At 40.2% G+C, this 12,095-nt stretch overlaps 1 protein-coding gene across 2 annotated transcripts in view; it reads right to left on the bottom strand.

Moving 5' to 3' along the window:
* Positions 1 to 6,246: 6,246 nt before the first annotated feature.
* Positions 6,247 to 12,095, bottom strand: part of LOC119777031 (protein SOGA3-like) — a 31,753-nt gene continuing 25,904 nt past the window's right edge. The window contains exons 6-8 of one of the 2 annotated variants that reach the window (XM_038275767.1): positions 8,985 to 10,695; positions 7,381 to 7,465; positions 7,164 to 7,298 (exon numbers count right to left, since the gene is read on the bottom strand). In XM_038275767.1, the coding sequence (XP_038131695.1) occupies positions 7,433 to 7,465; positions 8,985 to 10,695 (1,744 nt within the window). In that variant the 3' untranslated portion in view covers positions 7,164 to 7,298; positions 7,381 to 7,432. Of the gene's footprint in view, positions 7,299 to 7,380; positions 7,466 to 8,984; positions 10,696 to 12,095 lie in introns of both variants that reach the window. The other variant, XM_038275765.1, reaches the window with a different exon arrangement.

Below are 12,095 nucleotides of genomic sequence, written 5' to 3'. Positions count from 1 at the left end.
AACTCTTTGGTCTATTTAAAAGTGTGGAAGGAATTCAGAAAGGTTGGTTGGGATGTTCCCAGACAGACTGTCTCGCTTTCCTGCTCTAGACATTCATCTCAGACAGCTAGCCTGCAACATCTCTATGTATATGCTTCTGTTAGAAGCTGACCTAAGTAGCTTTGTGATATCTGCATGCTGTATATTCTGTGCAACTCACATTAAGGTGGATGAGAAAGACTGGAGAAATGCCTTGTGTCTAACTGCGTGGTTTAGATTTCATTGCTGCCGCTGCAGACTGATAATTCAGCTGCAAATGGAAGCAGGTCTAGACCTACACACGCAAGCACAAATGCTGCCCCAGTGCACCACTGTATCTGACTGAGAGTGTACTGTACATGGTCGGTAATGTGATACCCAATGTGTGATCAATAAGCAGCTGTCCTTCATAGGAAGTCTGGGAATGCGTTGAAGTCAGCTGGTTTTTAAAAGCAACCCTGACATGATATGTTTTAAACACACTCTCAGAATTTAGTTTATTTATCTGGTGCCTAATTACAAACGAAATTTTGACCAGGCACTTTGCATTGATGCAAATTCTAATATGAATTAGTTTACATTTTAAACATTCAAAAATGTTTCTGCAGGCAAACCGTGAGATTGGTAGAAACATGGTTTTGGTCTAAATGTTACCCTGGTAAGCACAAGGCAACATTGGAAAACGATAACACCATGGATGTAGGTTTGCATAGGGACCATAGGGACATGTCCCTACCAACATTTTGGCCCGACCTATTTGTCCCTACCAATAATTCTATGTGAATAACATGTTTATAATTTACAATACAGTTTTGTTGCAGCATTTCTCATAACTTGTATATTGAAGTTAATAATTTAAATGCTCAGTGTCAGTTCCTCTTATAGTTCCTGTGCTCATCTAAATACAATAAATCTATTTTCAGTCTCTTGAATATGTTATTTTGTTTTTTTTTACAATACAGAGAATATCAGCATATAAAATAAAAATAATAAAAGTGTTTTACCTCTGTTTACCTCTGCACAATTCTATTTCTTTAAAAGAAAACACATACAACAGACATATATGGACTATATTTGGTTAAAAAGGCACATATTCACCTTCCGTCTTAGTCACTGGTAAGTTCAAATGTAACCCTTTTCAAAGTGTTAAGTTGTCCCAATTTTACATTATTCTGAGCCACTGATGCTTCAAACATTGATCAACAGCATCTTGTGTGTGTAGTGCTGATAAAATTTGTATATGTATTGTATACTATATTTGTATGTGATGCTCACATCAAGCATAAATAAAAATAGGAGCATGCATAATGAGTAGGACCAATGACATCAGACCAATTCAACTTAAGACCAATTGTGTCCCTACCAAAGTGGAGATCAAACCTATGCCCTTGGATAACAACTGAAAATACTGAGAAGCCTTCAGCAGAAAAGCGCGGATTACGAGGAGTTACCTTCCCTGATCAGGTGGGGGCTTAGAGGACAGAAAAAGGGACATAGAAAAAGAGAAAGACAATAAGTTAGTGACAGTAATGGTCCACAGTACGGTCAAGGGGAAATAAGATATGGGACTGTCCTGCAGTCAAGACTCGTTAAGTTACTAAAATGTGTTATTCATCAACATGGAACTTTAAATTCACAACATTAAAAAGAAAAAAGAACCACTCAAAGTCAATCTCATGTAAGAAATGTAACATTTGAATATTCACTATAGGGCTTAAAAAAATCATTGTCCTCACCTCATCACCTTAGGTATAACAGTTTTATTTCTCACCTGATCTAATGGGGGGAAAGGTGATTGTATCAGTACCCCTAGAGTTATTTAAAGGGAAACATCCAAGCTCCAAATGTATTTAATACACTCAGAATTTGTCTGGCTTTTTATTTTTAAATAAATGATTTCCCTACTAGATACTGCATCCACACAATCCTTTGCGGTTGTAATTTTTCCCACATGATCTTACATTGATGACTGTGGTTCAGTTTAACCTGAATCTCTATCAGGAGTTTCAGATTAAACATGTGAAAATGATGATTAACAGTTGTTTTTGCTTTTTTTCTTTGGACCATCATGCACTAATCTCCTGGTATAGAGGGTTTGTTTTGGCTCTGTGGGAGGAGCACAGATTTTGCTGCCAGAAATGGGCTACAGATATGTGTGTAAATGTATGAACACTTGCTGGGTGAATGGAACTCAGAGTGAAAGTGCTTTGAGTGGCTGGTAAAAATACAAATGTGTAAAATGATTTAGAAAATAAAAGGCTTTTCATTAGACTTTTGTAAGTTTGAATATTTTTTGTATCAGCAAGCAGGTGCATTATGAATACCTTTGGACTGAAACCTAGCGGCTAGGTTAAACAGTTACTCTGATGATATTTGTTCCTGGAAAACTCATTGATCCTGCCTGCTGCAGAGCTGGTATCATTTTAACGGAAATCAAATCAATTTCTATAAAAAACAGAAAAGCAGTCAATCTAAACTACAAGAGGCAAAAATTGTAAAAATAGTAAATCGAAAGAATTCTGAGGGAAATATTTCTTATCCGGTAAACCCATTAAAGCCCTCTGTTCTAATAGTGACAGATAATAAGTCCCTTTGGTCATTATATCACAATTTTAAATTTGATCTAAAGAGCTTGATATGATTTTTTAAATAAATTAGGGATGTCACGATACAGCTTTTTCATTTCCGATATGATACAGATATTGCAGCTTGAGATTTGACTGATACCGATAATGATCCTATTTGATGTTAGCATGTATCATACATGCTTTTATTACCTGTTTTGTACTGTATAATTTTAGAAAATGTTTGATCAAGTGATATTATTAAAACGGCGAAGAAAAATCAATAAGAAAAGGTGTGAGGACAACTGACCCATGTAATATAAACCAACAGGTTAGAGAAACAGAAGCAGAGTGTTTCCATCAGCAAGTAAATAACAGATATTTTAGATTCAGGCCAATATAATGCAATATCATTTTTTCCCAAAATCAGATTGATCATTCAGATCAATATCAGATTGGGACATCCTTGAAATAAATACTGTTAATTCTGTATGCGGGCTACACAGTGTAACAGTGTGTAGGACTGCTGAAGGCCCAGGAGTTTGCACGTTCTCCCTGTGCATGTGTGGGTTTTCTTCCTCCCACAGTCCAAAAACATGACTGTTAAGTGTGTTTGTTAATGGTTGTTTGTCCTGTTTGTCTCTGTGTTGCCCTGCTATGGACTGGCGATCTGTCCAGGCAGTACCCCACCTCTCGCCTGTAGACAGCTGGAGATAGGCACCAGCACCCCTCACGACCCTGCTTGAGATAAGCGTGACAGAAAATGAAAGGAATTCTGTATGCAATGGGTCTTACAATATTTATCTCTAAAGTTGCTGATTTTTCTTTGGCAAGGGGAATGGTTGGGGACTTCCGCGATTCAAAAATGGAACTTGTTTGGGGAAGAAGTGAATAAAATCTGCTAAAAAAAAAACACATTTAACCTAAGCGCCATGAGTTAGAACATGGATCACATGAAGCAGTCCAACCCCTTTACAAGCCGCTTTATGGAGCTCACCTCTTCACCAATGCATTCTAGTTATCAGGCACCAGACATCATCATTGCTGTGTCTCCCTTTACGGACTCAGCTACTGATTGCTTTTTGCAGGAGGTTTGTGAAACCATATCACAACTTTATAAACAAGCTCACTGTACTCAAATGGCATAGTCACCACATCTCAATGGACAGAGCATCTCTGAGCCGCAACTGAGCAGATTATCGATGTGCAGAAGGAAAGTCTGCTGTACCAGTGTGATACTGTTGTCATTAAACACCAAAGAGTTTCAGATACCTGTTTAATTTTGTTACTAATAGGTCCTAATTAGTACTAGCAGCAAGTTATACCTTGTGTTATACCTTGTAGTGTAGCTGTTAATATAAGCTTTATTAACCATAGTCACCATATATGCTATTTTAGAGGAAAAAGATTGAAGGCACCAGATGTCCTCAGTGAATCTGCACGGAGGTTCCTGGTCAGAAAAGCTGTGAGGATCAGAGGGAATCGGAGCACAATGACCTCAGCAAAAACTGGAAAACAAATCATCCTTTACTGGATGTCGCTACTTCCAACAGTGGGCTGCTGTCTTCGTCATGCAGCAGGAGAAAAACACAGTGCTCTGCAGTAACCTCATCCGTTTGTTTGCATCAAGATGAATCCTGTGCATGCATGAAACTCTCTGTAACACCGTTACATGTTAAAAAGAAGAAAAAAAACTTAACTCAGTAAGCATATGGATGGAGGATTTAGCAAACTGTTCTGGACAAATTTGAAATCTTACATCTAGTATAATCTGATACTGTGATCAGTTCGGCAAACAGGGAAAGTGAAGCTGTAATTTCCACAATAGCAAAATGATTTGGCAGTAGTTTTTTTTTTCTTCTAGGTTGGTGTCTCTATTATACAGCACTGAGACTCTGCTGAGCTGATTAAACACAGATCTCTTCAGAAATTCTTTCCAGTGCCGTCCTTTTAACCAGCTCTGAACCAGAGAGCATTAGTTACACGATTGCTTCACCATGTGTAGAACTCCAGACACCAGCAAGTCTTTACTGGGAATGAATCTTCTTTCCCAACTTTGACACAGAAAAGCAGGATTAGAGTGGGACCAGAGTCAGGGAAGGCTTCAGGAGAGAATGAAAATATTTATATATCTATCAGCAGAGGGGTAAGATTTCTGGCACCATAACACTGTCACACCTGCTATTTCCATCAGGAACCGGTGGCAGGTTTCAGGGTGAGGAGGGAGGGTGTCTGTCCCACTTAGAGCAGCGTGTCTCCTGTTTATCAACAGTGAGTAAATAGGCCTGGATATATGGGATAATGAAAACAAGATAGATAGATAGATAGATAGATAGATAGATAGATAGATAGATAGATAGATAGATAGATAGATAGATAGATAGATAGATAGATAGATAGATAGATAGATAGATAGATAGATAGATAGATAGATAGATAGATAGATAGATAGATAGATAGATAGATAGATAGATAGATAGATAGATAGATAGATAGATAGATAGATAGATAGATAGATAGATAGATAGATAGATAGATAGATAGATAGATAGATAGATAGATAGATAGATAGATAGATAGATAGATAGATAGATAGATAGATAGATAGATAGATAGATGATTATCTATGCAAACTATGAGATGAGTTGCAAAGCTTAGAAGTGAGGCAGGATTGCACCTCTGCACAGAGAGTTAGCATAGCCTGTAGAGCACAAGTGATGTTAGTGATTAACACCAGGCTATTGACTATTACAATTTAAAAAGCACTTAGGTGCTCTGTAGTGCAATACAACGACATGGCAAGAAGATGAAAAAACTTAGCATCTTTTCCGAGGACAAATAACTTCTTTACATGATCTACATTTTCGCAGCAATACCTCACGTTTACTGTGGGATTTTATTTGACACAAAGTGCCTAATTGTGCAAAAAGTGGAATGGATAGACAAGTTTTAAATATTCAACCATTGATGAACCGATATAAAACCTGGCGTCTTTAGATATCACCCAAGCAGTTAAGAGAGTCCAGCTGTGTGTGATTTGGAGTCAATATAAAAGCAACTTTTCTGTGAAGGCCTCTGAGGTTTGAGAACATTAGAGAAAAAGCAGCTTCATGAAGGACAAGGGACACATCAGACATCCGGGAAAACGGCTACGAAGGCGGCGCTCAGAACAGACGAGACCAAAATGGATCCTTTTAGCCATCAAATGATGGAGTGTTAGAAAATCTGCTCCAGGTAACATCATGCTGCAATGGATGATTTCTTTTTAGAATGATAAAGGGGTCGGAGCTTGTCCTGTATTCCCTCAGATTAAGCCATGCTTGAGGGAAGCAAAGTGACAAGAGGAAGGAGAAGATTAGAGTCTACCATAGCTTCAAGTAGTTTAAAAGCATACCCATGTATTAGAATGGCGGTCTGAGCAATTTAGGGCAGAATAACAGGGAAACATTTCCATCTCTAGGTGTGTAAATCTGTTAGAGATAGAGAAGCGTGGTGTTATAACTGCAAAACAAGGAAGCCTACACTGAATCAGGGAAGTTCAAAACAAATTCAAGCCACACTTTTCAGATCTCAGTCTGTTGCATACCTCTCATGAAAATCTAGATGAATGAAAAGAAATGTTGCAAAATTTCAAGGGGATAAACACTTTGCAACAGTTGAGACATTTTTTGGAATCTTGTGTTTATTGTAAAAAAAAAAAAAATCAACAGCAAAGGCATTGTGTCTCACTGCCTATCAGCCATAAAAAACGCCACTTAGCCTGGTAGCGTCCTGATAGATGAGCATTTAGTTAAAAAAGGGATTCCTATCTCTTTTCATGAGCAAGTGCTATGCTAGATAATGTTATCTACGGCAGAAAAGAGAATGTTATTTTAAACAATACACTTAACAATACGCAGAAGACAGCCTTTGGTACAGATATAAAAAAAGTCACATTTTTATGCAGCTGTTCTTTGTGTAGCAATAATAAATGAAAAGTCAAACTTTAATGAAAAACAACATTTTCTGGTCACAGTCAAGGTACAGCCCAGTCCTAAACTCACTGCAGGATACTTTACTGTTGGGAAATGGTTCAGATAAATCTCTGCATCATTGCAACAGATTCTAATAGAAACTAGAATCAGTCCATAGAGGAGAGACGTTAGTAAAAGGCTGTTATATGTAGATTTATAAAGTCATACTAGTCAAAGCTGGAATCCAGACCTGAGCAGATTATTCCTTTAGATGGTTGGAAAAGCTTGGAGTCATTTCTAACATGTATGGATGCTGTCATCATTATAGTCCTGTCAGCTGTTTGGATCAATGATCTTGATCAGGTATGTTCCACAGGATTTCATGAACTCACTTAGTGGATTAATACATTCTGAGTAAATTCTGAGTCTTTAGTAAAGAATATGGTTAACACAACAGAAAGAATGGTTAAAGAGTTCAGAGTTTGTCCGTAAAGGCTTCTGGTTGGTTCCAAAACATCATGGAGTTTCAAATGATGACCGTCTCTATGTGAAAGCAATGAGTGTACGTAAAGGTGGAAGAGTGTTTCTGGAGGGGGAAGGAGGTGGGTATGACAGGGGTGGTGCATGGAGAGGATGGGGGAGAGGAGGACGACGTGGGGGAGCGGCTGGCCCATCTGGAGGGGAGGCGGCGGTTGGCAGGACGGGCGGGCCTTGAAAAATTCTTGTGGATGGAGGGGGGGCTGACCGAGGGCTCTTCATCCTCCTGTGGGGAGACAGAAGAATGAACATGAAGGATTTTTCAAACTGTTCTATCTGCATCCAGGCTGGCACGCTCAGATACTTAACATTGTGTCACGTGTCCCCCTCTGTTGTCTTCTTGAGCCTGGGGAAAATATTTCAAACAGGAACTCTAAACACATCAGCACGCTCCTGTGAAAAGGTCACACAAGTAGCTCAGATTGATTTGGGCCCAGAGGAAAAGCATTTGAAGTCAGTTAGCTCACATGTGAGGCACTTCTTCCATTCTTCGCCAACTCTTTTAATCTCTGACAGCAGAGCTAATGTGGACCTCCCTACTGCGCTCTTTTCATGACTTTCCCAAAACTGCCTTCATAATGACTCCCACAACATCTTTAAGATCAGCTTGACTTTAAAGCTGCGTAATTACTTCAGCGTTCTCATTTCTGTGGTCTGCCAAGGCCAGTTAGTCAGTCAGATTCTTGCAGTAATCACAACACAATGGTTTAGAAAAACAGTGCGTCCTTCCAGAAGGATGTGGAGACCGACGGTGGGCTGGTAGAGGCTACAGCCCCCCTGCCTAGTTCTCCTTAGGAGCCTTTAGGCAGTGGAGTGGCCCAGAAGCCCAGATTATAACGGAGGCTCTGGCCTGCTTTTGTCTATTAGCACATACCAGAAATAAACAACATTCCCACCAGGGCTGGCCTCCGTCAAGGGCAATTACTTACTATTTAACAATGTGTTGGAAAAGAAACATCATCCAGGTCCACTGAAACAGCAAGCTTTCAAAATACAGTTTGAATAACCAGCTTATATTAATTTCCCAAACCATCTTCTCTCTAATCCAGCATAAAATTGTGACCACTACCAAAAGTGTTGGTCATATGAGGCAGCAGGTGAAACCTTTTTTTTCTTTTAAACTGACGTGTTAGAAGCAGATCATGTTTGAAAGTGGGTCCAAAATGTAATGGTTGACGATTGGATCAGAGCCGTTTCAAAACTGCAGCTCTTGTCTGCAGGGGTCAGAACTAGGGCTGAAACAATTAATCGGATTAATCGACTATTGAAATAGTTATTGATAAATTTAGTAATCGATTAATCGTTAACTGGAGCTTAAAGACTCTAAAACATGCCTTTAGCCGACAGATCTACCCACCTTGAGCAGCAAATATACCTCAATTGTAAAAAAAGATATAAAATGTAAATATTTTGCGTTTAAGATGAAAATAATTTTCTTCTGTCAATTGGCTCTATCCAGAACTCCTCAAATGGTAAAGTTTTAGTTTCTCCTTGTTTAATTTTGCAAGCTTAAATAAGAGCATTACTTCTGACTTCACACTAAAACAACCACCTACTATGTGGCTAATGGCTTTTATGTAAGATTGCATGGCATGATTACTTTTTTTTTAGTCTTTACAGAACTAGTGGCAATTTTTTTTAAACAGTACGCTGACAGGAAAGGGGGAATGAGAGAGGGGGAGGGACATGCAGGAAAGGACCACGGGTCAGATTCGGACCTGGGTCGTCAGTGTCAAGGACTAAGGCCTCCGTATATGGGTCGTGCGCACTAACCACTGCTCCTCCAAAGCACGCCTGGATGAAAGGATTAATATCCTTTAGTATGAAATTGGAACAAGTGCACTTTGACCTGTACACCTAGAAGATCTAAAGGCTTTATATCTGAATCCAGACTTAGCCAGAGTCCACTCACCTGCACTTTAAGCTGCACCTCCTTGACCCTCTGGAGGCTGTGAGCCTGAGGGGTGGGTGATGCTTGCATGACTCTCAGAGTGGGGCTGGAAGGCAGAGGGGCCATGTCCAGCATGTCCAGTTCTGTAGGCTTAGAAACCATCTCATCCTGTTGTGCTAGTGCCGCACTCTCGTAATTTTTCAGAATCCTTTCCACCGCGCCATAGTTAGATCTAGAACCCTCTGGTCGAGGGTATGCAGCAAGGGTGAGGGGCTTCCAGGGATGCTCATTCATGATTCTAGCAAGCGGTCTGGAGGAGTCGGTCTGGTAAGGAGAGCCAGATCTTTGTCTTGGTTGGGCCACCTGTCTCTTCTTGCTCTCAGCAGCCAGCTGAAGTGGTGAGGCGCTGGTTCTGGCAGTCTGAGGTTTGGCTTCATGGGGATTCTCCCTCTTAGAGTTTGAACTCTCCACGGATTCATCTGACTGGGTGTTTGCAGAAAAAGTTGGCTCATGGGTTGCTCTTTGTTGGGATTTCCTGGAAAAGCTGCCTGTTTTTCGCAGTTTGTGCTTGACCTCAGTCTGCTGTTCAGAAATCAGAGAGGGTTGTTTAGCCTCTCTGAGCCCAGTCTGCGGCTCTTCCAGTGAGAGGGCAGGAATCGTTTCTGGCTTCATCCTGACCTCTTGAACTTTGGGAGCACAACTCAATGGCATTGGCTTCTCTTCAGGGGTCTGTATGCTCGGATTCAAGATAGAGGGAGATAATGAAACTTTAGGATATGAATCTGTGACGTTAGTGAAAACATCTGAAGAAGTGGATGGAGATGTAGCATCTTCAGGGGGTAATAAAGGACCTGATATTGCGAGGACTTCAGAACGGGTCTCCGATCCTGCATAACAGTCTGCATCACGGCCCATCTCTGCCTGGAACAAAGTTCTGTTGAACTCAGCTGTTTTTCGTTCTAGCATCAGGTTTCTTCTCGAGCCCTGGAGGCTGGGACCAGTAGCTGATATTTCTTTAGAGTCTGAATCCACAGGGAATTCCTGGATAACTGGAAACATATTCAGCTTTCCAGCATCAGGGTTTTTCTCTGGGCACAGATCTTTCCCAGCAGTCACTATGTTGACCTCAGAGAAGCTTTTCTGGACTGTCCCATACGTCGAAAGTTTGTTGCGGGTCAACTTGCCTGCATCACATGACCAGCGATTATGGCAGCAGCCTGTGTTACAGTTGGAGTTTGAAGGTACAGAACATGATGTTATTACGCCGTCTTTAAAAACTTTCCCCTCGTTTTCCTGAAGCATAGCCTCAAACTTCCTGACAATGGATGGGCTGTTACACTTCCTGTCCAACAGAACACAGGGGCTATGGCACGTCTTCATCGTGGCCATAGGGGACTCTGGGATGTGGAGTTCTGTGTCTGGATTTGAGGAGCTGAGATTCCAGGAGGAAGTGCGAGGAGGAATGGGTGGAGCCTCTGTCTCCATGTCTGAGTTCTCTTCAGAATGGGTCTCTGCGCCTCTGTAGTGATACGAATCAGCAGGGTTTGCCATCCATATGTCAGCTGAACTTCTGTCGGCTCTCCATGTGGTTTCTGGTGACAACTTGATCCAGTTCTCTTGCTGCAGAGCCTTGAGGTCATTATAGATCTGGCCAAGGTCACAAGGAGCCTCTTCCACCTGCAGGAAGCCTGTTCCATGTCGCTCCGATGGACACAGGGATTCCCATTGGTTCCTAGACAAAGGAAGACATTTAGTTTAGCCCATCGCTATGGTACTACCTAATTTGCCTCTTTCCCGAAAAGATGCCAAGTTTTTATACAGATGTCCTATAAGCTGGTTCCATACTCTGAAGTGGCTGAGAGCTCAGTTCAGTTCAGAAAAGTATAAATACAAAAGTTTGTGATGGATTTACAACAATAGTTAAAGCTATAGGGTGTAATAATTACAGGGATTCACTAATAGAAAGAAAATATATATTTTACACAATCATGTAATTTATTATCATTTAAAAACTGAAAGTCTCAATCTTTATGTTTTTGTTAGAAATTGCTTTTTATCATTACTTAGGAGTGGTTTGTGCAGGTAGGGAGGTTAGTGACATCAGTGACATCAGACATTAGTGGTACGGCAGTGCAGAGCTGACAAAATAGAGATCACGAAAATCTATATTCTGCACACAGACTAATAAAATATCTTTTGTAAAACTATCTATGTATACTAGATTTGAACTGGCAACCGGCTGGTAACGCATTGGTTGCTGCATGCGCATCTTTCTATCGTAATTGGTCTGTTTTTTTTTTGTTTTTTTTTGGAAATCTTACATCTAGTATAATCTGATACTGTGATCAGTTCGGCAAACAGGGAAAGTGAAGCTGTAATTTCCACAATAGCAAAATGATTTGGCAGTAGTTTTTTTTTTCTTCTAGGTTGGTGTCTCTATTATACAGCACTGAGACTCTGCTGAGCTGATTAAACACAGATCTCTTCAGAAATTCTTTCCAGTGCCGTCCTTTTAACCAGCTCTGAACCAGAGAGCATTAGTTACACGATTGCTTCACCATGTGTAGAACTCCAGACACCAGCAAGTCTTTACTGGGAATGAATCTTCTTTCCCAACTTTGACACAGAAAAGCAGGATTAGAGTGGGACCAGAGTCAGGGAAGGCTTCAGGAGAGAATGAAAATATTTATATATCTATCAGCAGAGGGGTAAGATTTCTGGCACCATAACACTGTGACACCTGCTATTTCCATCAGGAACCGGTGGCAGGTTTCAGGGTGAGGAGGGAGGGTGTCTGTCCCACTTAGAGCAGCGTGTCTCCTGTTTATCAACAGTGAGTAAATAGGCCTGGATATATGGGATAATGAAAACAAGATAGATAGATAGATAGATAGATAGATAGATAGATAGATAGATAGATAGATAGATAGATAGATAGATAGATAGATAGATAGATAGATAGATAGATAGATAGATAGATAGATAGATAGATAGATAGATAGATAGATAGATAGATAGATAGATAGATAGATAGATAGATAGATAGATAGATAGATAGATAGATAGATAGATAGATAGATAGATAGATAGATAGATAGATAGATAGATAGATAGATAGATAGATAGATAGAT

The sequence above is a fragment of the Cyprinodon tularosa genome, unplaced genomic scaffold (assembly GCF_016077235.1).
Source record: "Cyprinodon tularosa strain WSP-4 unplaced genomic scaffold, ASM1607723v1 ctg98, whole genome shotgun sequence".
In the NCBI taxonomy this organism is placed as follows: Eukaryota; Metazoa; Chordata; class Actinopteri; order Cyprinodontiformes; family Cyprinodontidae; genus Cyprinodon; species Cyprinodon tularosa.
Note: the sequence above shows the minus strand (reverse complement) of the source record. Positions and strands in the feature narration are given on the sequence as shown.